The sequence below is a fragment of the Sphaerodactylus townsendi genome, linkage group LG12 (assembly GCF_021028975.2).
Source record: "Sphaerodactylus townsendi isolate TG3544 linkage group LG12, MPM_Stown_v2.3, whole genome shotgun sequence".
NCBI classification, from domain to species: Eukaryota; Metazoa; Chordata; class Lepidosauria; order Squamata; family Sphaerodactylidae; genus Sphaerodactylus; species Sphaerodactylus townsendi.
This window is the reverse complement of record NC_059436.1, coordinates 41697537-41723725: the sequence shown is the minus strand read 5'-3', so window position 1 is coordinate 41723725 and position 26189 is coordinate 41697537. Positions and strand designations below refer to the sequence as shown.

The 26189-nt window shown below is 43.4% G+C and overlaps 1 protein-coding gene across 1 annotated transcript; it reads left to right on the top strand.

Annotated features, from left to right (window-relative positions):
- The first annotated feature begins 319 nt into the window (after positions 1–319).
- TNFSF8 (TNF superfamily member 8) lies at positions 320–26189 on the top strand. Its single transcript, XM_048513160.1, has 4 exons — positions 320–778; positions 11840–11885; positions 18965–19024; positions 25492–26189. Exons 1-4 carry the CDS (start codon positions 581–583, stop codon positions 25929–25931), a joined length of 744 nt encoding a protein of 247 aa, XP_048369117.1. The 5' UTR covers positions 320–580; the 3' UTR covers positions 25932–26189.

The window sequence follows — 26189 nt, the reverse complement described above, 5'->3', positions numbered from 1 at the left end:
AAAAGAGTATTGTTTACCATAACAACAGATTGCCGGGAGGGGATAGGAACCCATTAAAATACAGGGGACAGGGGTTGAAAATCAGCAAGCTCTAGCAGTCCAGAGTTCTAGAAAAGCAAAGGGGAACTCCTTCACTCTAACTGTATCACTGCCAGTGTTCATAAATAAAGGAAATCAGGCTTGACTTTGTGAAACAGGAAATCACCAGCCAGGGGTGGTTTATGTTGTGAGTTTTGTTCTCAGAGACCTGCTGAGCGGAGAGAAAAGAGCTGATTTTTGGTTACCTGTGACCAGACAGCACTGGGCTCCGTCAATGGGCTCCCTCAACATCATTCATGGTGATTTCAACCTCCTGGAGTGTGAAAACATTTTCTGTTCTTTAAGGCTGTAGTTGATCTGCTTTCCTGACGCCTCCAGAACCCCTTCTTCATGTTGTTATTATTCATACAAAAAGCGATGAAGCTATTTTTTCCAAGTCACATGAGCCAGGATGCAGGGGGATCCTATCAGGAACAGAGAAACAAGATCAAAGGGGATCAAATGAAGATATGGGGTGAAACCCTGAGGACTTTATAAAGAGATGAGCTTCAAGGCACAGCAAATGTCTTTTTTGCCAGTGGATGGTCCTCCGGGAGTAGCCAAAGACATGACTGATGAAAACCTCACCAGGAAGATCAGAACTCCTGCTCAAACCTACAGCAATTTTGTCATTGTTTTTCTTGCCGTCTGTCTTCTTGTGGCATTAGGAGCCATTGTGGTCTTAGTATTGCAAAATATGGTAAGTAACTTCCACCTTTTCTCCCTGGGTCTGTAATCACTGATCCTTCCTGCAGAAGGTATTTCCAGATGCTTGGTCTCAAGCTTTGCCTCTTCTGGCTCATGAAAGCCAAGTGGTGTTCCAAGCTGAATTTGTGTTATATTTCACTGGCGCACGTATTTATTCCTATGCATTGGTAAAACAGCACACAAAAGTGCTAGGACGAATCATACTTATGATCTCATCAAGATTACCTTTTTAACAGTGTTTTGGTCAATTCATGCATGCAAATCATTAATGTTGGGAAATGACATGAAGGAACTAAAGGCTTTTGAAAATGGACCTTGCCTAGTGCCAAATACAGTGGGGGGAAATTAAACACTGAGGAGGTCCTAGAGCCACAGTTCCATTTGGGAAACAAAACAGAGTGAGCATATTGGGCATGCTACAGAGCATGACCATAATTAAGAAAATGGTATTATATCAGTAGAAACAATGAAATGACAACAAGCTGGATGCCATTGCAGTACATTGTGAATGGTGTGTTCCATGGATGCTGTGAATGGATGCTGAGATTACTTAGGTCCTTTCCGCGCAGGCCAATAAACACAGGTTAACAATGGGATAAAACCTGGGTTGCGGGGGGGGGGGGGACATTGCACGGATTCTGTTCCTAAAGTGAGTCCACTCCGCGTTTTCCCCCTCAACTTGGGTTTTTCACGAATCGCGTTATGTGCGATTCTTTTGTTTTAACACACCTCATAGCTTTGTGCCTGATAGTCGGTACCTGGAATTGAACCGGGTAGTTGTTGGGCAACCCATGGAATGACAGAAGAATGAGTGGAATGTGCATGTCCCATTCAGCTCTGGATAGTAACTGAGTTGTCTCATTTAACACTAACTGGACTTTCCAGACTGACTTCAAGGGCTGGTCCAAGTCATGGACATTGCAATAGTCTAATTTTGATGCTTTTGTGGCATGTATTCAGATGGCTAGATTGGCTGAGTCAAAATAAAGGGCTATATTCTAGGCTTGACGAAATAGGAAGTATATTAACTTGCTTCTCCAGCAATAATGATCTAGATTCTTAACTGACTAAGCAAAGGTCCCCTGAATTCCATCAAAGCCTTTTGCAACCAGCATTATGTATAGATTACTTTTCTTCCACCATGCATCTCATGGAGGAATACATAGAAAAGATGAGATTCTAGAAAGTTCCTATGAAAAGTTCAGGGTGGTGCACATGCCCAACCATGCCAGGTAGGTCAAGTTAAGGCAGTTTGGCTGGCTTAAGATCATACAGCAAGGATTGGAATCCAGGTTTCCCAGATTCTAGTCAAAAAGTCAGATCCATTAGAAAAGTTCCATGGATAGGCTATTTTTGCCAATTACCACTTCAGTGGCATACCACTAGTTTCCCTCTCATGATGCTCTGAGGGACAATTTATTGTGGGGGGCGGGGTTTCTCCTATCCACTGGCCACAACAGAAAGAGGCAGCAGAGATTTTGGATGGGATCCAATCCTGTGACTCTAATCACTACACCAGCATAGCAGCTCTGCTTTTCACCATAGTGGAGTCAATAAAAAGTTGCACTGTACAGCAACATTAAACCCCAATCACCTGTAAGAAATCAGCAACAAAACTAATGAATGAGAAACACAGAAATTCATCAAAGTAACACAGTCCGCCATAAAATTATTCGAGTTTCCAAGGTCAAACTGATGTCTGGTGTTTAGACACTTAAACAGGCAAATGCTACATTTCCAACTTTTCTAGCTAAAATCTGTGGGTCAAAATGGTTATATTCTCCTAAAGTAAAATACCGCCCACCCCCACTCCGCAAAATACCTTCTGCTCCCTACTGTCAAATTGAAAAGCTTCAAGACAGAAACCCAACTGAGTAAGTATTGAACTGAGCCCATCAATTGAAATTATTTTCCCCCAAATTTGTCATGAAATGTTGTTTTGCATTTTTTAAAAATATTCAGGAGTCTTGTTCTGAAAGAATCGAACATTTCTGAAACAGTACCAAATTCTAACTTTAAATGAAATTTCATCTCAGCAAGTCATCATCCATCCATACAAAAAAGAGGAAGGCAATGAAACCAATTGCTTAAGAATCGCAAATAATGCCATAGCCTGTTTGGGATGGTTTCTTGTTAGTATTCATAGTTTTCATATCCCAGGATTAAGTTGTGGCACATGCAATAACAATATTGATATACTGTTCCACTGAGGAAGACAGTTGTTAAAAATGAGGATAGTGTAAGGATCTGGTACTCCAGGCATCAAACAAGACTCAAGAAGGTTTCAAGAGCTTTATTGAAACCATGGCAGCCCAAGGCTCACATAGCTGAAACTAAAGTTTGGCTCTCTGGCCTCAGTATATACCTGTAAGTTACGGAAAGGTTCAACCCATAATTCCCCCACCCTCGCATTCCCATAATATCAGCATTTGAAAGGATGGTAGGAACAGCAACATTGTTTAGGACAGACAGTTCACTCCTTTGGAGGAAGGGAGATAAGAATGAACATTTAAGCTCTATTGACTAGTTACATGCAAGCAGGGGGTGATGATAATGGCAGAGCCATCTGTGACCTTGGTGTGGATGTGCGAGCTGCCAGGCCGAGTATGGTGCAGGCTTGAAGGATAGTAACCTTAGAAGCCAGTTTTTGACCATTACGGCTTTGAGAATTAGATGTCTTTGCAACTTGTAGTGCTTTGGGACTTTACCAGTTGGACTACAGATTGGCAGCATTTGGTTTATGGATGGTGTTTCATTCACCTACCTTTTGCATGCAATTTTGCACAATTACATATTTGTATGCTTCCCAAACTGTGTTTGTATAGTCACATAGGCGTGATCAGTCAGTATTCGTATGTAGTTTTATTGTACTGCACTTTTATACTATTTGCACTTTAATATATTATTAAACAATCTATACTTAAGTGCGATCTTTCAGCAGCCTGGGGTACGGTGATTTGTTTCTCATTAACCTCATAGATCTTTCAAGACAAGAGACATTTGGAGGTGGCTTGCAATTGCCTGCCTCCATGACACAACCCAGATATTCCTTGGAGGTCTCCCGTTCAACTATCAACCAGTGTCAGACAGGCTCAAAGTCACCCAGCAATCCTCTTATGAGTGTGGATCTGGACCTCAGTTTCCCAGATCCTGGTCTGACAGCTTAATTGCTACATCAATCTGGCTCTCAGAGGTCATATACATTGGCACAAATTATGCTGCCTGTTACACTGATAGGTTACCATTGCTCCACAAATACAATTAGCATTATTGTCTTGTGTCCAAAAAATAGCAAATGCATTCTGGGGAAAAGATTGAAGTTCAGTCCCAAGCACCTCCCGTAAAAGAGTTTCATTGTTGAGAATGGCCCAAAATGGGATCTTCCCAAAATGGATAACTGAAGCCAGGGAGAGAAGACAGTATAGGATTATATCAGGGGTCTGCAACCCGCGGCTCCGGAGCCGCATGCGGCTCTTTCAGCCTTATACTGCGGCTCTGCGTGGCCTGGAGGTTGGAGGGTAACGTGGATGTGTCCCTCCAGCCCTCCAGAGCAAGGCTGGAAGGAAAGGTGAGTGGAGGGGCCGAACCGGAGGTGGCTCCGTGTGGAGCCACCTCTCCGGCTTGATAGATCTTCAGGGCCGTGGAAAACGTGTCCAAATGGCTCTTTGGGTGGTAAAGGTTGCTGACCCCTGGACTAGATGGTCCAATTATCTGATTTCACATAAGGCAACTTCTCCAGTTGAATGAGCAACCCATACACTGGAAAGCCTGAGGGACCAAAATGAGCGACATTCCTAAGATTTATTTGGAAGACTGGGTTTTATTTCTGAACAGAAAGTGTTTTAAACTGAAAGTGTTTTAAGCTTAAAAATCACAGTCTTTGTCCTGGAAGACCTTTTCCTTGATGTTATGGGTGTTGGGTGTAATGAGTCAGTGGTGAGGAAAAGACACCCAGCTTATCTTTTAGTGAATGTTTACTTTCTTGACCTCAGTTCTGGCACTGGAAATGGTTTCCAAGGCCGAACTCTAGCAAAACCTGGTTCAAAATAAACTCCTAGGGGTGTGCACAATTTTCCCCGGTATTTTTCAGGTTCAAGTTTAATAGTGCCCAAAATTTTCGACCCCACCCCCCACCCACAAAGCCGAGTTTCCATACTGGCTTTTTCAAATGGGGGCGGGGGGGTTTCCCATTAAACTCAAACCTGACAAATTCCAACTGCCTGCTAACTCCATGTGGATGTGGAGGTAGCAGATGTTGCAGAGATGAATACTGGGCCTGGTTGAGCCCACGGTTGAGCTCTGGACTGCCTGACGCTTCCAAGTCCACATGGACTCTGGTGGTGCCACAGAGTTGAATGCTGGGCGCAGCCATGCCAAGCGCAGGACTGCCTACCACCTCTAAGACCCAGCCAGCAGGCAAGCAAGGGAGAAAGGGGAAAAGGGGGGAGAGCGGTTTTTTTAATGGGGGTGAAGCTGAAGCAGCCTTCCCCCCCCTCCAAAAAAAATTGACATTATTTTGCATCGCCGTTTGTCTCCCTTAAATTGCTGCCAATTTTCAGGGGGATAAATAGGGAAAAAGAGATGGCCAGGAGCTCCTTTCCCTTCCCCTCCTTCTCCCTGTTTGCCATCAATCCCTCCCATCTTTCTCCAGTCCACCTGTTGCTGGAAGAGCTCCTGAAATTCTCTGCAGGGAGGGTTTTCATGCTGACCTCATGAAAGGAGCTTTGACTGTTGAAACTAGACAGGCTTTCTAGACAGGTTGCATAAAGTCTTCCCTTTCTAATTGCTAGTAAAATTCTCATTTGAAGCCTAGGGTGGGAGGGAGGATATTTTAGCCAGCTAAGTGGTTAGTACCATGAAATTGAAATGCGGGTTGGGGTTTCCTTTTCTTGCCACTTTTGTTTTAAAAAGGTCCTCCCACACTTAAGGAGATATCTGAAAGACTGTAACTTGGGCACATTTGGAGAGATGTTCTTCATCACTGATCTATGTTGCAGCTCTGACGCCCCTTCAGCATATGCAGAATGATGCACTTTCAATCCACTTTCAATGCTCTTTGCGGCTGTGGGAATAGCAAAATCCACTTGCAAACAATTGTGAAAGTGGATTGAAAGTGCATTACTCTGCATATACAGAAGGGGCCTAAGGGTGTATGTTATTATGGAGAGGAATGGTCAACTTTTATCCCTCCTGTTTTCAGGGCAAATGGACTCCTAATTGCTGGTTTGAGGAAAGGTTGGTTCTATCCTTCTGTTACCTATCCTAGTAAAGTTTTCGACTGCTGATTTAGGCCCTTTCGCACAGGCCAATAAACCCAGGATAACAATGGTTAAAAAAACCATTTTGAGGGGGAATTTCGCATGGATCCTGCCCCATGTTATTTCCTCCAAAATGGGTTATGCCAGAATTGCACTATCCACAAGTCTTTTAAAAAATTGCTCAGCCACTTCTGAGCGAACGGCCAGGCAAGAAGGCGCTTTTTTCGTCCGCATGTTCCTAAAAAAAAAAAATCCAGGCGCAAAGGTTCGTAACATGAGACAGCATGGCTGTGGGGATTCACTCATGCATGCCTGCGTAGCTACGCATCTGTGGGAAGTAAATAAAAAAAGATGTGCCTCCATGCAAAGGGATGGCCAGCCATGTGAACGGCCTGGGGCCACGCCAGATACATTTATCCCGGCTGCAACCCGCTTTACATTTACTGTGCGGAAAGGGCCTCAGCTTGCATGCAGAATAGCTCAGGAAAATATGATGCAGTCAGAAAGTCACTCCAAGCTTTTCAAGCCAAAGTAACGATAAGGGGAAATAATTGCGGTGCACAGGAATGCCAAAGGGGATTATTCTATTCAGAGAAACCATGCGCTAAGTGTTTGTTTGGTCAAGAACCATGTCAGGCATGTATCTGAGTCGCTTTCTCTCTTTGCTTCTTCGTTCTTACCTTTTGGAGTCCTGGGAAAAGGTGATGTGAGGAAATAGAAACAAGTGGTCGTATGCAGCTGCAAACATTGCAGTGCAGCTAAAAATCTCATTGGGGTGACGCAATTTGATTCTCCACAATTGGAGGTAATCCAGGTTAGTTATTCTTCTGCAGTCGGCAGCCAGGGCATGTTCATGTCAGGTTGGGATGTGTTGCATTACAAAGGAACATTTGTATTCTGGAAAGGAAAGAATCTGCCAAGTGTTGATTGAGTCCATTCATGTTCAACTGCTTGAACTCTTTGTAAGTGTGACACTCCCTGTTTATAATGAAATATTTTCCATTTCCGTAGCTTGTCGTGCTGTATCACTTCATCTCAGTGGGTTAGTAGAGGACAACCCATCTTATTTCAAATCTCAGCATTAATAGCTTCTTGGCGGAGGTGGCGGGGGCTGACTTTATGGACCAGGAAAATAAGTCTTCTTGAAAATAAATGTTTTTATTGGGTGCCCATTGCAATCATGTTGAAATCAAATGCCCACATTATTTTCTATACCTCTCCATCATGTAGCAACCTGGGAGGAAATGAGATGCATTTAATGCTTGTAATTCCCTTGAAGATCACACTAAGAATTCATTAGCTCCAAGCCCACGCTCCTGCTTTGCTATAAATAAAGTTTGGGGCGGTGATCGTGTCAGTCTAAAGGAATGTCTTGATCAGTTTTTCCACTCCCCAAATTGCTTTTTTTAGGAGCAAGAACAAACAAAACATCTTGCAATTCAATTGCATGGCATGTCAGTGTTTCCCTGATTGTGGGACAAGTTGCACAAAGCAAATCTCTAAATTCAGGACTGAAATATTCTAGGAAAAAGAAATATTTTAGGTCAAACGATAACCTACCTGTTGGTGAGGCCAACAGAATGCAAATTGGTCAACACTGGATGTATGAAGCTGGTTACCTTGCGCTAGACTATTCATCCATATCAGCTTGGAATTTATCTGACATTATTTTTGCCAAACATCTGCTAGCTCCAGTTCTTTAAGCAGATTTAGAATCTTCTACCTGGGTTGGCTCAAGCCAGCTTTTTCACTATGGCCCCTTCCGCACACGCAAAATAATGCGTTTTGAAACCACTTTCACAACTGTTTGCAAGTGGATTTTGCTATTCCGCACAGCTTCAAAGAGCACTGAAAGCAGTTTGAAAGTGCATTATTCTGCATGTGCGGAATGAGGCTCAGTTTCATTAAATTCCTTTCTATGCTAAACAGGGCTACCTTGCCCGTTAGGCACCATGCTTAGGGCCTATGAAAATTTTAGGGCCTATGAAAACAGGATTAATGAAAAAAAATTACAGGAATTCAGAAGAAAAATGAAAATTCAAAATGTAGATATGTTGTATTTTATCTACCCAAAAAAATCGACTTCTGTTTTTTAACAGATATGCACATTTAGGGGGCCATAGGGGTCGACAGGACAATTTTGGAATGATGTATGTGTGTCCCTAGTGGTGCATTGTGGTAAGGCAGGGAGTTGAATACAAGAGTGCCTAGGGCCCATGAAAACCTTAATGTGGTCTTGATATTATAGCCCAAATATAGCCCAATTATATGCAGGTCCCATGATTCTCAGAATAGTTCATTTTGAGAGATCTGAGAGGATACTTTCTTTTTCACCAGCAGAAAAAACTGGTTGAATCCAACTGAGCCTGTGATTTATCGCCAAGCCTCCCTCCCTCCCTAAAAACCATGCCAAACACACAAATCTGTTTGAAACTCTCATACTGCTAGTTCCTGCAGCTTTCTTGTGTGCTGGGCAGAGAAAAATTTTGCTATGAGATTTTTTAAACAGAGATGACAAAAGGTTGACCTAGTGGTGGTGAACCTTTGGCACTCCAGATGTTAGGGACTACAATTCCCATCAGCCCCTGCCAGCATGGCCAATTGGTCATGCTGGCAGGGGCTGATGGGAATTGTAGTTCATAACATCTGGAGTGCCAAAGATTCGCCACCACGGAGTCTGCATGCTGAATTAATACTCTGCTATTGAAGAAGAAGACAATGACTTTGGATTTATATCCCCCCTTTCTCTCCTACAAAGAGATTCAAAGTGGCTTACAAACTCCTTTCCCTTCCTCTTCCCTTGTGAGGCAGCTGGGGCTTAGAGAGTTCTGAGAGAACTGTGACTAGCTCTAGGTCACCCAGCAGAAATGTAGAAGTAGGGAAACAAATCTAGTTCACCGTATAAGATTCCACCGCTGATGGGGAGGAGTGGGGAATCAAACCTCCAGTCATGGTCCTTTCTCTTCACAAGGCATCACTATCCTAAAGCATATAAACCACTTTGCGGTTCAAGGAGGGAATGTAGTGAGGCAAAGAGAAAGGCAAAGATATGAACACTATTCTTATTTTGGTAGAGAATTGGCCACAGTTTGTTTATTGAATTCAGGCAAGGTGTCAGAGGCTCAGCATGAGGATGGACCCTGGCTTTGGGTGACCCCCCTCCCCAATGAACACCATACCCAAGCCCGCCTGTTAGGGGGGAACCTCGGATCCTGGTCAACCAACTTGCCATTCAAATTGAACACCTTCCCCCCTGATTCAAGGCTGAGAAGTGACTCACTAGTGGTGTTTCCTTTCTACCCAGCCTTATGCAACTTCTATGCCTGGAAATTCTGTATTTGTGTGCTCTAATTGTATAACCAATGTACAGAAACCCACAGGGACACTGAATTGCACAGATTTTTTTGCACATCCTGAAAGGTATCAGTGTGAAGGCTAAGAGGGCACACCACACATCTTCTGCAAGGAACGTTCTCAACAGGCCTCTCCTGATCATCAGTGCCCAATGTTATGTCTGAAGATGGTCTCAGTCTACTTTTGGCAGGTGAATTCAGGGATAAGTGGACACGTAATTTGGCCCAATGCATGACATCACTTCTGGTGTGAACCCCCCCCCCCGCCGCCCGTTTGCATTTTAAATACAAAGTTGAATGTGTGAACATTTCTTCTGCTGTCACTGATGAACAACCAGCACAGATGAAGGGTGCCTTGGCTGAAATATGCTGATGTGTTTTCCTCAAACCATAGGAGCATTGTTTCAGCATCGAATCACCTTCAAGAAGCAGGAAGAGATGTTGGAGGGAACACAGAAAAAGGAGGAGTTAAGTTCTTTCCCCTCCCTCCTTCAGGGGGGGTGGGTCATGACCAGATTATCTCTCCCCCTCCCTCCCCTTCCCCCCAAGTGGGTAGGTTACAACCAGATGCCAGCCCCCCTCACCCCTCCCCACCCTTCCCACCAGGGTGAACGGGCCTCAACCAGATGATGGGTTCCTTCTACCTTCCCTGTCTACCCTCCCCCTCCCTCCCCCTTCCCGTAGGGTAGTAGGGCCATGACCAGATGGTGGACCCCCTTCCCGTCCCCCCAGGGCCATGAGCAGTGACAGCTCAGATTTGACTCAGGGAAAAGAGCAGATTGAAGGGTAGCTCTGCCTGGTAGTGTAGTACAGCGGTTTAGCTCTATCTCTGGGAGAGAAGAGAGTCTTCGATGGTTAGGTCTGTCTCTCGCTTTGTACAGTCTAACTCTGGGGGAAGGGCCTCATGGTAGCAAACACAAAGCCTAAAGGGGGGGGGTTGCCACACTATTTCTCTCCAAAATTGAACTCTTGTATTGTTGCATGCTGTAGACAGTGGGAGGATGGCAATTTACTTCTTTAAGAGTAGGTGCCAGATCATTTAAGAATAGGTTGAACAAGACAGGGCCTGTTTCACTCCCTTGGTGATGGCAATTTCTGGAGTGAGCAAACCTGTAGGAGCACATTTAATTTAATGGTATCTTTGTGGAGTAGCTTAAGAAGTATGTTGTCAATTCCCATTTTCGCTAACTTACTCCATAGTAGCTTCCCATTGACAGAGTCAAAAGCCCCTTTCAAATCAAGAAAGCCGATATACAGCTTGACTCGCCTTCTTGTTTTATATTTATGAAGCAACAAATTAAGGAGCATACAGTGGTCTAATGTAGAGTGGCCTTTTTAAAATCCTATTTGTTCAGGGCTAAGAATATTATTCTCTTCAATCCATGCTATAAGCTGGTTTAATAAGTGTTTGGCGTAAAGCTTCCCCGAGATTGATAGAAGGCTAATAGGTCTATAGTGAAGTCCTTAATCAACTAAGAGTTGTAAACTGCTATGAATTATATTTTTCTTTTTGTTTCTTCCTCTTCCTCTTCCTTTTTTTTCTTTTTTCCCTTTTCTTTCCTTTTTCTCCTCTTTTCCTTCCTTTTTAATGAAGTCGTCACTTTCTCAGTTATTTTCCTTGGTGTAAGATATTGATAATTTGTTTATGTTATGATGTTGCTACAATAAAACTAATGAAAAGCATTTAAAAATAGGTCTATAGTTAGTTTGTAGTTTGGCATTATGATGCCATCATAATGCTTGTAGTTTGGCACTATGATGGCATTAGTCCATTCTCTTGGCATGTGACCCGATTTATCTACCAGAGTAAATACAATTGCAAGGAAGGGAGACCACCAATTGGCAAAAACTTTGTAAATTTTCTGGGGAAGTGCATCAGGGCCAGGAGTTTTATGAGGTTTTAGCTGGTTTATTAGTGTCTTGTTTTCGTTTATAGAAACTGGCAACCAGTGAGGGACATTTGCCAGCTTGTCCAAATCACCCACCTACATCAATCTCAAATGCACTATGAAAATGATCAAACCAAATTTGGGGGTCAATGCTGTACACTGGAGGGATGGAAGAATGCATGCCCCCGGCAACGATTGACCAAAATTCCCTTGTATCTTGCTTCCTAACAGCATGTATCAATGCCTCCCGTTTGGAACGAATGATTTTTTGACTGTTATCTCGGATTCATTGCCATAAGCAGCTCTTAAGAGCAAAGTATTGACTGGGGAGATTAGCCCCTCTTTCACTTTCTTTTAGGAGTCTAATCTATTTCACAGGCTAAACGGTGGGATAAAAGGGGAGAAGAGAGACTCATGCAGATCGCCTGCAGAAGGGGAGGATAAAAATCAGTAGCTACTATGCAGTAGTTGTCAGGGAATACAATGAGTAAAAATGTGAAAGGGTATTAGGTTAATAATCTATCTAACATTCTTGTTTTGTGCTTTGTTTAAGGGGTCCTGTCCACAGCATGAAGGACACCGTAACCTACAGAATAATGGTAAGATGATCTGAATCAGGATATCAAACATGGAATAGGGTTTGCATGTGTGAGTCAGGAGAGGACTTTTAGGCTAAAAAATAGCTCAGTTGCCTCTCTTCAGATGTTTGAACAGTGTGCAAGAAGTCGCTTCATCTGCCAAAGCCCCATAAGCTGGGACATAAATGAAATTATTGTTTGCTCGTCTCAAACCATGAGGTTTCCATGATTCATTTTTTGCCTTGGTGCAGAGAAGTCAGAACCAAATATATCTGATTACGTATCACACAAAAGCATATGTCTACTGTAATTCTATTTTATATCTTTTTTCTGTCATCTCTGTGTTGCCTTTGGGGGGAAAAAACAGTCCTTTACTTCTTTGCTGCTTTCTTTTGTGACATAGGGTAATATTTTGGTCCTCTGCAAGAAGGCTCACACGAAGCATCCCCTTTGCGATGCACAATAGTATTGCTGCAAATGCTGTCTGACTAGATCTTTGTTTAAGTTTATGAGCTCAGAAGGGCAAGCAGAAGCTTTCTTAACCCCAATTGTTATTATAATTTTTTAGAGGAAGAAGAGAGTTTGGATTTATATCCCCCCTTTCTCTCCTGCAGGAGACTCAAAGGGGCTTACAATCTCCTTGCCCTTCCCCCCTCACAACAAACACCCTGTGAGGTAGGTGGAGCTGAGAGAACTCCGAGAAGCTGTGACTAGCCCAAGGTCACCCAGCTGGCATGTGTGGGAGTGTACAGGCTAATCTGAATTCCCCAGATAAGTCTCCACAGCTCAGGCGGCAGAGCTGGGAATCAAACCCGGTTCCTCCAGATTAGATACACGAGCTCTTAACCTCCTACGCCACTGCTGCTCCTAGAGTAAGCCTCCCAAATGTTTCTGTTAAGTATCCACACCAGCTTGGAGGAGTTGACTTCCAGCTGAAAAGGAGGAAGAGAAAGTGGTGGTGATAGTGGTGATGGAGGTGGTGGTAGTGTAGTGGAGGTAGAGGTGGTCATGGAAATACATCCACTGGCTCCTAGTGCAGAAGGAAAGAAGCAACCTTTTGCTCCTCTGATTTTCAAACTGGAGATTAAAATTCCAAAGAGAGAGAAACAGAACAGTACAGGATAATGTCAACCCAGGCTGTTTCTGTACAAGTAACCTAAAGTGTTTTTTCAATGTTTTAGGTACCCCCCCCCCCCCCACACACACACACTCATCCCCTTGAAAGGATTCTTGGCTGCAGGGGCGGAGCAAGGGGGAACTGCACCTGGGGTATACACACATGCTGCACCCCTGCCACAGTGCCACCCACCCCTGCCCCACCCCGGAACGCCCCCGGAACGCACCAGAACACCCAGGAATGCTGCCAATCCTGTGTAGACAGGCAATTACTTGCTCAAAGCTGGACAATCAAAAGGAAGCTATCATCTCCACTGAATGCCAAGTAGTGACGTATTCAAGGAGAAGTGTCCATTATATATGCCAGCATCTCTGCAAGCATACCAGCAAACTCATACACACAAAAATAGCCATCCTAGCAGTAGCCATCATGGCTGCTGTATAAACATCCTCCAAATGTATGTATATATTGGTCACTCTGAAACCCCAGGTTATACTGTTTTCTCTGCATTAAATGAGATCTGTTCTAATGTATTGAGGGGAAATAACTGGACCTACGCTCAGTGTGCAGACTCTTGGCTTCACGATTAGGGTCTTTTGCCAGTGAATAGAAGCTGAAATATAAAATTGAAGAGATTATCCCATCTAATTAACAAAGCCTTTCAAGGCAGGCCTGCTTTGCCGAGTGAATACGGTCTATTAAAACCAACCAATAAATCTTTGTCCCATATTTCTCTCAGATTTTATTGAGCACAGGGTACTATTAACTAAACACCAAGTGATACTGGAAGACAATTTCACACATGCACACATATTCATTATTCAGCTATCAATCCTCGAGGGATAAACTGGAAACGATCCACCGGTCTTTAATTGAGATGTATACGTTATGGAATAAATTGAATGTTTATTGAAGAGGTACCTTGAATGTCTGTTGGTGTGGCATAGGCCACAGATAATGCAGTGTGCGAGGAGTACTATTACAGTCCCATCCAAAACTGGAGGTGGCAGGATACTGTGTCAATTCGGCACTGCCCCATCACCTCCAAAAGGGTGTTCTGGAGGGGCAAGGAGCAAAAAAAAAGCTCCAACCCCCCCCCCCCCACACACACACACACACCAGAAAGTCCCATGGGGCTTAACATCAACTCCACCCCCGGGACACCCTCTTCCATGTTGGCATCTGTTTGTGATGCCAGCACAGTCCTGCCGCATCCCAGTCTTCTGGCTTTTGCTGTGGTGGGCTCAGGGGTGGGCAGCTGCTGGTGCATCTGCCTCCTTCACCAGAAGAAGAAGACTTTATTTACTGTCAATGACCAGATATATTACAAATCTCCAAAATATCTACAACAAAACAAGAATGCAGACCTCTCTCCCGTATTCCAGCACTATCCATCTATATATCATTATACTTTGTAAACACACCAAACATCATAAAAATACTAAACAAAACAAAAATATCTAAGGGGGATGCCATATTCAGATCATTTTTTTCTTTTTCATAATGAATAGACAGAATTTTGCTACCCATTTAGTAATATTCTCCTTCTTATCTTGTAATAGTTTTTCACAACAAACTTTATCAGGACAATATGTCATTTTGTGTAGTAGATGTGACAGGCATTTTTTCCTTGCCTCCTCATAAAGGGGACACTTTAATAACATATGCTGTATAGTTTCTACAGAATTCAGAGAGCAAGAACATAACCTTGCAGCATAAGGTATCTGCCTCCTTCACCAGGGCAAGTGCCCCCAAAAGGTCAAATGTGCTGATGTGCAGCTTCCTCAAGCCCTCCCCCCTCTTTGCATGGGGCTCTTAATCAATCATTCAAGAAAGGCCAACATTTTTTGATGTGGGGTTTATCCCATGATTCCCATTTAGTGCTAGATGTTGTTTCAAGGGCTGAAAATTGGACAGAAGTAATGGACAGTTGATACAGGACAACAACCTTGTTGGACTATATAAAGGTTCTGGAGGACTTGGGAGATGAATACCAATTTGAGCAGCAGTGGTGTAGTGGCTAAGAGCAGGTGCACTCTGATCTGGAGGAACCGGGTTTGATTCCCAGCTCTGCTGCCTGAGTTGTGGAAGCTTATCTGGGGAATTCAGATTAGCCTATGCACTCCCACAAATGCCAGCTGGGTGACCTTGGGCTAGTCACAGCTTTCTGGAGCTCTCTCAGCCCCACCTACCTCACAGGGTGTTTGTTGTGAGGGGGGAAGGGCAAGGAGATTGTAAGCCCCTTTGAGTCTCCTGCAAGAGAGAAAGGGGGGATATAAATCCAAACTCTTCTTCTTCTTCTTGATCACCCCACTCTTCTGAAAGGCAACCTATTGATGCCATTTTTTTTTCTAAGTTGGGGGGGAAAACCCAAATATGGATAAAAACTTTTCCAAAACATTTGACATCATCATTTAACACAGCAAAAATATTAAATCTTATGCTATGAAAACTGAAAGTCAACAGAGGTCCATTTTGCACAGCACAAATAAGATATCCTGAGGATGAGAAAAAAAAAGGTGTCTCAGGGAGGAACTCTGCCCAGCTTTCTCCCCAAGACATTTTTAGGATGTTTTATTTCAGCTTGAGCCATCCTGTTTTGAGGATGCAAAACTACCCAACCTTCCCCCCCCCCCCCCCCCAAGTCGTCTGCATGTTGTATCCTCTTACTGTGCGGAGCTCGGGAGATGTCTTATTTTTCCTGCCCAACTGTTTACATTCTCTCATCAGTTTCCTCCACTGTTTGCGCCTGACATTTTATGATGCTGCAGGAATTCCCGTTGCCTGCAGCTATTTGCTAAAGGTAATTTTGGAGGTTTGCTCTGCAGGATCTGCTGCCGGGCTCCTTTTCAGACCGAAAAGTACATGGTTGTACTCAGCTCATCATGCCGATTCCTGCAACCTATAGTTTTTCCTTTTTTAAAAATTTTCAATGAGCTGTCTTCGAAGAAACGCAGAAACAGTTTCAAAATCCATGCCATAGGCACTTCTATTGCAAGACATTGAGCCTGTTGTTGATATTTGTTGACGCCCTCCAGGTCTCGCTAGCATAAATGGCTGTCGGGATCACAATGGAGGTGAATAGGCAGAGCTTGGTCTTTAGGGCAATGGTTGGTGAGCACCAAATCTTGTTCATTCTCTGAAAAATAGCTGCAGCCTTCCCAATGCAGAACCTGAGATGTGACTCTGCATCTCCATTCTGGGAGATTACATTGGCCAAGTAGGTGAGCCTCTCCACTTTCTCTAGCTGCTGTGACCCAATTATGATTCCCTGTGTTCAGGCTGTGGAGCTAACATACATGATCTTTGATTATCAGTGCTTATCCTGAGGCCATTTTTGCCTGATTCTCTGTCCAGACCAGTCGTTGCGTGCTGCAGCTTTTGCTCATCTTCTTCGAGCAGAGCGATGTCATCAGCAAAACCCAAGTCTTGGTCAGGCCAATGTATGCCATTGCCAGCGTGTGTTCTAGTTCTCCGCAAGATGTAGTCAAGGGCAACAAGGGAGAGAAGCGGAGACAGAATGCAGCCCAGTCTGACCCTAGTGGTGATTTCAAGGAAGTCTGTGCAGCCATTATGTGTCTTGATGCAACAGCTGGATCGTAGGTACAAGTCTTTGAAGATGGCTTTGAAGGATGCTGGTACTCCGTACAAACACAAGATCTGCCAGAGGGACTCTTGGTGAATGCTGTCAAAAGCTTTCTTGAAGTCAATGAAACTGATGGCCTGTGGGCTCAAAAATAAAAAAAGAGAAAACTACATATTGCCGGAATTTGCAAAATGAGCTGAGTACAACCATGTATTTTTGGAGCTGAAAAGATGCCCAGCAGTGGAACCTGCAGAGCAAATGTCCAGAGTATTGTTCAGCAAATAGCTGCAGAGGCTGATAATCCCTTCGGCACCATAAATTATGCAGGAATGATTAAACTAGACTTTTTTTCAGTACATTTCCTGCTTCTGTTTGTTTGTTTCCAGCTTGAAGTTTCTGCTCAGGGCCAGTAGAGGGCTCTGATCTCTCAAATTTAAGACCGTAGCATATAGCTCAAATGGTTTTTTAAAATTTTAAAGCAGCCAGCCACACTGGCTGATTTCCACACAACACAAATAAAATATCTTGCAGATATTTTTAAAAAGAACCATTTTGGCTTTTTTTCTCCTGCAAAGCATAGGAAAATAAAGTGTTTCAGCCCAAAATAATTATTTTACCTCCCCCCCCCCACTTTGTTAGGAGCTCATTGTGGTGGCCTCTTCTGTTAGGAGCTCAATACTTTCATTTTTTCCACAGCTTGGGTCTGCTATTGTGGGCTCGTGCAGAGATACTTTGTGCCACCCGCCATTTGCAGAAGGGTTCCATAAAGGTCTCCTCTGGCTGCAGCTCATCCATTCAAGATTTCACTGTAAAAAACACATGAAAAAAGTTAGATTGAACTGGCGATCCTATGCACATGTTGGTTTTCCTTTTTTTCAATGAGACATCTTTGAAGCTACAATGACTTGAAATATGCGCAGATTCTCATATCAAGTTGTAGCTTCAAAGATGTCTCATTGAAAACAAAAAAAGAGGGGGGGAAACCAGAGGTGGGATCCAACCAGTTCTCACCACTTCTCTAGAAGTGGTTACTAATTTTTTCTGAGTGCCGAGAAGGGGTTACTAAAGCAACCTCCCTGCCCAATAGGGACTGGAGGTGCGTGTGTGCGGTGGCGCCACTGTTTGAATCCCACCACCATCGGAACCTGTTATTAAAATTTTTGGATCCCACTACTGGGGGAAACAGTATGTTTGCAGGATCACCAGTCCAAACTAACTTTATTCATGTACTGTATACAGTGAAATCACAGGCAGATGAACTGCAAACAGAAGAAATCTCCATCGGAAACCTTCAGCTAATGGCCAGTGGCATGGAGAAACTCTGCCGCAGCACAAAATGATGGGCACAAGCTGCCGAGAAAATGAAAGTTGAAGCCGGTAAATCAGATGGGGAAAATGAAATGTTTCCCGCTTTCTGCACAGCAAACGGGATGTTTTGAAAAAGTCTCAGGGAAAAATAAACACTATTTAGCATTTTCAAAATAAACCTTTTAAAGGAAAAAATTAAAACACCTTTCAAATGTTTTAAGGAAAAAGCTGTGCAGAATTCCAGCAGGAAACATTTTATTTTGCAACCTGGAAATGTTTTATTTGCATTTTGCGGAATCATGTGGGTGGGTCCTAATGGTGCTATATGGCTTTTGTTTGGGGGTGAAACCAGACCGGCATCCTGTACATTACAATGCCATTGAGGGGGAAAAACTTTCTTTTGCTTCATCTTCCAAAAAGGAAAGATAGTCCCTAATGGAGAGAGGGAGAGAGAGAGATCTGTGTGTGCATCCTCACCTACTATCAGCCTCCATTTCCTGGTCTGATTAATATATCTTTGCAGAAGCAAAGTGCCTGCTTGAAATCTCTTTCACTATTAAATCTGAGTTCTGTGAGAACTTCCGATTCAGGAGGATGGCCTGCACTGAACAAAAAAAGAACATTATGCGCACAGAGTACTCATATTATGAGCTCGTCGTTTGGTAAATGTTGTCAGTATCTATAATAGCAAAATAGATTGTGACAGGATACCGGTCCACCGTGCCAAGTAGTTGCTATTCCAACCAGCAACAGTTCTATTGGGTCTCAGGAAGTGGGGGGGGGGGAGAGGAGGAAGAAATCCTTTCAATCAGAGAAATGGGGGGGGTGTATTAATGCTCAACTAATCTTGGATTGATGATGGTGACTCATTATAAGCCATTAAAATGTGCATTCTCTACATTTAGCAGAATCATGAGGTAATGAATTGGGCAAATGGACAGAATGGTAAACCATATAATGAGCTAGGTTAGAACCTTTTGCTATATGATGGTTGGTGCCTTTACAGAGCGAGAGCACAGAGGTGGCTCTTGCCCCACGGAGCTTCCAATCTAATCTGATTTTTATTTAAATTTCATGGATTTTTCACAGAAGCTGCCACCGGGTCTTCGCAAATTATGCCGCCTCAGAAGGCTGCTGCATATCTTCAAGGTCAGTGAGGCCATTTAAGATATTTTTTTTTAAAAAAAACTAGTGTATTTGCATTGTCTCTTTGGTCAAAGCTTGTTGAACACCTGTTGTTGAATACATGCCATCCTTCTTTTCTATCTGAGTCACCTGGGATGGGAACTCACAGTACCTTGAGCATTCTGTGAGCTCTCCAGGTTGATCAGTTTATGATCCTTTAGGCAGGGCAGGTGCAGGGAAGGAAGGCAGAGAGGATGTGGTGGCAGGTGGTGAGGGAGGCACAATTGCCCAGAAGAAATAGCTTGTTCTGTAGCCCACATGTCCCTCCCCTCAGTTTGATTGTTCTGTACACTCACAGGGGGAGAAGAGTTTTGGGGCCTAATGCCCCCTTCCTTCCTGCCCCCTGGCTTATGTTCTGCTTAGGTTCTGCAAGCCCTAGAGCAGCCTGAAGTTGAATCAGGCAGAAGGGAAGAGGACTGGCTCTTCTCTACTCCACCGCCCTTCCACTGCTTTAAAACTGGGAACTGTGTTATGTTTGGTTTTGCCTGCTCCCTCATCTGATAGACTCAACCTTCCTCAAAGAGCTAGATTTTATACCTTGGGAAAGACGGGGTGGGGAACAAGAATGGAGGTCCTGTTCACATGTCTTATGTGCCATCAAGCTGCTTCTGACTTACATATCAACGACCTTTAAAACATCCTCCTGTTAACAACCTTGCTGTTGCTTCCTTTATGGAGTCAATCCATCTCATGGGCCCTTTCTGCATGGGCCATAAACAGTGCCCTGGGGACAGCAAAAACGCGAACGGCAGCAGCTGGAAGGCGCCATCCCTCCCCCCTTCCCCAATCGACTTACCTCCCCTGCGACCGTCTGGCGCGTTGCCGAGGCCTGGGGACATGCCCCCCCTGCCCTGCGACTCCGGAGCAGTTGCACAGGGCAGGGGAGCGTGTCCCCTGGCCTCGACAACGCACCAGACGGTCACAGGGGAAGTAAGTCGATTGGGTGATGGCGCGGTGCGGCGCCATCACCCCGTTAGTTTCCAGGACTGTTTGTACAAACGGTCCCATCATGTACACTGACCCAACCCCCAGCTTGGCCGTGCGGAAATGGCCCTGGTCAGCCTTCCTCTTTTCCTACTGTCTTCAGTGTTTCCTAGCATTATTATCTTTTCCCGTGACTAAAGTACAGTAGTGTCAGGTTAGTCATTTTAGCTTCTAGCATCATAATTGCCAGATAAAACTTTTCTTGGGCTGTACTTTATCAGGCTGTGAAGCAGCATGAACTATGTTTGGTGTTTCCCATGTCAAAATAATGTGTGCTGTATTTTATTTAAAAATCTCTGGGAAAAAGCTAAGTTGAAAAACAATAATGTAGAAGTGTAATTATTCATTAAAAAGTCACAGAGATCAACATAATTTATTCTGTCATTTAAAACATTTGCTGATTAGATATGTTGATATATATATTATATTGATATATTGATGTTGATATATATTATTATATAATATCTGGGGGGCATCATTTTGTACATTTGCCTCCCTTCAGAAAAATGAAGGCACAGTTAGAATTTATAATTTCAGTGTATATAGCTTGCTTATACCCAGGACTCCTGAGACAAAGGGCATGAGTGGGGGGGTGGGGGCATTTGAAGAGCCCAAGTCAGCTGGAAGGTCATGCTGCATCAAGTCGAATGCCTTTCCAGCTATTTTCCTTTAAAGCCAGTTCTGGCTGTAGCCACTGAGAGTAAAGACATCTAAGCATAGTCAATAACCCTCTGATTATGGCTCGACTTGCCTTTCTGCAAGGCAGAGCAAACTTGCTTAATACATCATGCCAAACCCATCAACCCAGACAGCACTGGAGTAACACAAAGGAGCTCAGCTGATGGCTGCTACAGTAAACCCCAGCATGCAGCCTGCTAACAAGGCTACTGTCTCCAGTAGTCTAATCTTTTCATCATCCCCTTGCACCCTGCTCAGCCATATCTTGCAAAGTGGTAGATAATATTTGTAGCAAGACAAAACAACCTTCGTTTTCCTTAATTCCTCTCAATGTTTTCCACGTTTTTCTTATGCATTGCTCTCTCCTTCTCTCTGCCTCACTTCTTTGTGTCCCTCTACCTCCATTTATTTTTAAGGCTTAGGTCTCAACTCCCTTTCATTCCTGTCCTGTATGGCAACAGAATGTCCCTAATAGGAGTATAGCAGCAAACCTTTGTTGTTATTATGAACCGAAGCAGGATGGGGGTGAATTTCCCCATGATCTATCACAATAATGAAAAGATTCTTCCTCCCTCCCCCTGTTATAGGCATGGTACTGGAACATGAACCTGTTTTAGTGGTTTTACATATGGAACAGAAGTTAGAACTTCCACTTCAGACACTGGGCTATCATTATTATTGTGTTTGTGGAAGATCTCACAGTCCTTTGTAAAGTCTACTTTGCTATATTGCAAATGATGTAATCTTTTTTTTTCATTAAAATTGCACAACAACCCTGTGAGGTAGGTATGGTTGAGATTGTGTCACCCAGCAACTCTTCCATGGTGGATTGCGTGTTAGAGACACATGACAGGTTGCTTTAAAAGCTTTCTTCTTATGTGTTGCCTATCATGATAGTAAGTTGGTTTAGGGTGTTCCAAATCTTTTCGTTTTTGAGACTGCAGCTTACGTAATTGGGGTTGGTGGCCTGTTTAAAACGTAGCATTATTTTCTGATGAGTTGTGCCTGCCACAAAAGAAACCCTTAGCTTCCCTTTCAAATAGGCTGGGGCGTGTCTCAGCCACGCTTTTTCAGTTTTGGCCTGGTAATCTCAAATTCATCCTAGAGCTGGTAGCCAATTTTGAGCCTGTTAGCTTTATTCTCCGCTGAGTTATACATGCCACAAATAGAGAAATAGACCCAGTGGTGGGTTTCAGCAGGTTCGCACCACTTCAGCAGAACTGGTTGTTAAAATGGTGCTTGTAAACAACCAGTTGTTCAATTATTTGAATCCCACCACTGGAAACGGTTGTTCAATTATTTGAATCCCACCACTGAATAGACCAATTCTTTTAATATGAGATTTGTCTTATCGTGATTTGTTTTATTGTGATGTTTAGTTTGGATCAGGGTTGCGTGAGGAGGGGCAGGTGGAATCTTTGTCTGGGTGGGGGGCAAGGTAGCTCTTGGCCGCCCTGCTTGTATGATGTCAGACCATTGATCCACCTTGCTAGCTCATCATCGTTTTCTCTGATTAGCAGCAGGAGCCCAGGTTTTCAGGACAAGGAAGACCTGACGTGATAGCTCAGATTAGTTAACTGTGGATGACTGAAACTGAACTTGACACCTTCTGCTTGCAAAGCAAGAGCTCTGTTTGGGCTAACTGGGTTTTAGCTCAGTGGTAAAGCAGGTAGAGAGTCGCAGATTCAATCCTTGCTCAGTCAAGGGATTTCAGGTTCAAACTACTTCAGTCAGGGTGAGTTTCAGTCATTTGAAAGATGGTGTCACTGTGTGAACTTGCTGAATCAACAAGAAGAATGACAACATAATCCTAAACAGTTATACCCTGTAAAGGCCGTTGATGTCATGGGCTTAAAAAGATATAATTATACTTCGATGCATAGCATCAGTCTATGTATCCTGTTAACACCCCTGCTGACAGCCGTCTGGCAGAATCTCCATGGATAGAACCTGTTCTGGAAATCATAAGGATGATGTGTTATTCTGTAACTTGGCTGTTTGCTGTAAATAATAATAAAACTCTAATTTTTTTAACTACCAGGATTATATTTTTAGCAGAGACTTGTTAGGTCTTTGGGACTTGTTTTTATCCTGTTCTATCAGGGTACAAATGCATAGAAGAAATAGCAATGCAAAGTGCACATGCATAGCACTTTGTATGAAATTTGGAAATAAGGCAGGAGGGTTCTTAAGAACATAAGAACATAAGAACGAGCCTGTTGGATCAAACCAGAGTCCATCTAGCACAACACTAGACATCCCCGTTGTCCTTCTCTGCACTTTTTCTATCTCTTCAATATCCTGTTTGAGATGTGGCGACCAGAACTGAACACAGTACTCCAAGTGTGGTCACACCACTGCTTTATATAAGGGCATGACAATCTTTGCTGTTTTATTATCGATTTCTTTCCTAATCATCCCCAGCATAGAGTTTACCTTTCTCACAGCTGCCATGCATTGAGTTGACATTCCCATGGAACTATCAACTAAGACGCCCAAATCTCTTTCCTGGTCTGTGACTGATAGAACTGACCTCTGTAGCGTGTATGTGAAGTTTGGATTTTTTTTTTGCTCCTATGTGTATCATTTTACATTTTGCTACATTGAACTGCATTTGCCATTTCTTAGCCCACTCACCTAATTTATCAAGGTCCGCTTGGAGCTCTTCGCAATCCTTTGCAGTTCTCACCACCCTACATAATTTGGTATCATCCGCAAACTTGGCCACATGCTACCCACCCCTACTTCCAGGTCATTTATGAATAGGTTAAAGAGTACTGGTTCCAAAACGGATCCTTGGGGGACACCGCTCCCGACATCTCTCCATTGTGAGAACTTCCCATTTACACCTACCCTTTGCTTCCTGTTTCTCAACCAGTTTTTAATCCATAGAAGGATTTCCCCTCTTATTCCTTGATTGCTGAGTTTTCTCAATAGTCTCTGGTGAGAAACTTTGTCAAAAGCCTTTTGGAAATCCAAGTAGACAGTGTCCACTGATTCTCCCTTTTCCACATGCCTGTTTACACCCTCAAAGAACTCTAGCAAGTTCGTAAGGCAGGACTTGCCTCTGCAAAAGCCATGCTGACTCTTCCTCAGCAGGTCTTGCTTTTCTACATGTTTTATAATTTTATCTTTAATGATAGATTCTACTAATTTACCAGGAACAGATGTCAAACTGACTGGCCTGTAAATTCCCAGGTCCCCCCTAGATCCTTCCTTAAAGATTGGTGTGACATTGGCCATCTTCCAGTCTTCAGGGATGGAGCCTGATTTCAGGGATAAGTTGCATATTAAAGTGAAAAGATCAGCAATTTCATGCTTGAGCTCTTTACGAACTTTTGGGTGAATGCAATTTGGGCTAGGGGATTTGGTAGCATTTAGTTTATCAATGGCTACCAGAACTTCTTCCTTGTTTACCACTATTTTTGCTAGTTCCTCAGATTTGCCTCCTAAGAAGCTTGGTTCAGATGCAGGAATTTTCCTCACCTCCTCTTGTTGTGAAGACAGATGCAAAGAATTCATTCAGCTTCTCTGCAATCTCCCTGTCATCCTTTAGCATACCTTTCGTTCCTTCATCATCTAACGGGCCTACTGCTTCCCTAGCTGGCTTCTTAAGCTCCAGTTCCCCTTTATAAGACAAACCAAGTAACCTGGGACTCCAAAATCCAAGGGGAAAATTACATGAGGATCCCTAAGAAAAAGGATCCCTTAGCAACCCTAAGAAAAATGATCCAGAACAATAGACACAGCCAATTTCTTGGAGCAGCAGTGGCGTAGTGGTTAAGAGCAGGTGTACCCTAACCTGGAGGAACTGGGTTTGATTCCCTGCTCTGCCACTTGAGCTGTGGAGGTTTATCTGGGGAATTCAGGTTAGTCTGTGCACTCCAACACACACCAGCTGTGTGACCTTGGGCTACTCACAGTTCTTCTGAGCTCTCTCATCCCTACCTACTTCACAGGTGTTTCTTGTGAGGGGGGACAGAAAAGGATATTGTAAGCCCCTTTGAGTCTCCTACAGGAGAGAAAGTGGGGATATAAATCCAACTCTTCTCCTTCTCCTTCTCCTGCTCCTTCTCCTTCTCCTTCTTCAGCTGCTATGTGGATGGGTTCTGTGGAGTTACTTGTGTGTGCACATAAATAATTACTGCGTATTAAAGATTCAATGTGTGCATCATAAACACCATGTAATTAATGCCAATGAATGTCAGGAAGATACAGTTCACCAGTTGTTTATGTTTCCTGGTACAATTCCAATTTTCTGCCCCTTTTAAAGCCTGTCCTCTATAAATTGCGTAGATGGGTGATGCCTATAGTCTTAGAAGAGATAAGCAACAGGATCAGAGTTGGTTTCCTAAATACATTATCAGTACTTCCAGTTATAATTGTAGGTTTTTAAATGTACATTCAACAATGCAAACACTCTGAATTACACCTGTAAGATGTGCAAATAGTGTTATGAAAGTTAATGAGTTGAAGAGTCTGTTTTCATAATATATCTCTTACCAATAATTTATGGTTTGCCAGGGTTTTTTTTTAAAGCTGCAAAAATTAAATTATGCCACAATAATCCATATTGTCTGGCTCATGGGAATCATCTAAGAAACATCTAGGCTTTTCCCCATTTTCCATCCTAAGAATTGTTGCTCACCAAAGTTTACACTGAAATAAATGTTTTAGTCTTTGGACTCCTGTTTTGCTTTGGTCTGGAGGGGTGTGGTAAGCTTGTTAATCATGACAGCGGTTTTCTCTCTCTTCCCCACCTATCCCAGTATTAAAACCAATCAACCAGTCACAACTGAGATGGATCGAAAATGGCGTTCTCTACAACATGAAGTATGACAATGGGAACCTTGTGATCCAGCAGCCTGGATTGTATTTCATCTATTGCCATTTACACTTTTTCATCACCAGCTGCCCAAACAAGACATCGGACCTAAAGCTAGACATTTATGTGAATGGGAAAACTATGAAACAAACTCTGTTCACACTATGCGGCTGTGAGAAGACATCTGAGAGGACATACCATGACCTCTTCCAGGTACTGCTGATAGAGCTGGAGAAGGGACATCAGATAGCAGTGTATGTCCAAGGGTTTGAATATGTGGAGACAGATGGTTCTCCCTCAAGCAATGTTTTAGGAGCCTTCAAGTACAGTGGTGAAGATTGGGGATATTCTTTGTTCAGGACAGTGGGTCAAAACGGTCTTTAGCTAAACAATGACAGCATACAACGGTGAAGACTGGAGATATCCCTTGTTCAGGACAGTATTTCAAAATGGTCTTCAGCTAAACAGTAACCAACAACTTGTCTTTTAGGTGTACCACATCCAGCCCCGCTTGAAAGGGATCACAGAATACTCAGTTCTCATTTATGCTGAAGTTGTTTCAGTTGCCATTATTTTTACAGAGTAAAGCATCTCAGATCAAAGGTACTGTTCTAGATTGAGGGCGGGGGGGGGGGGAGATTC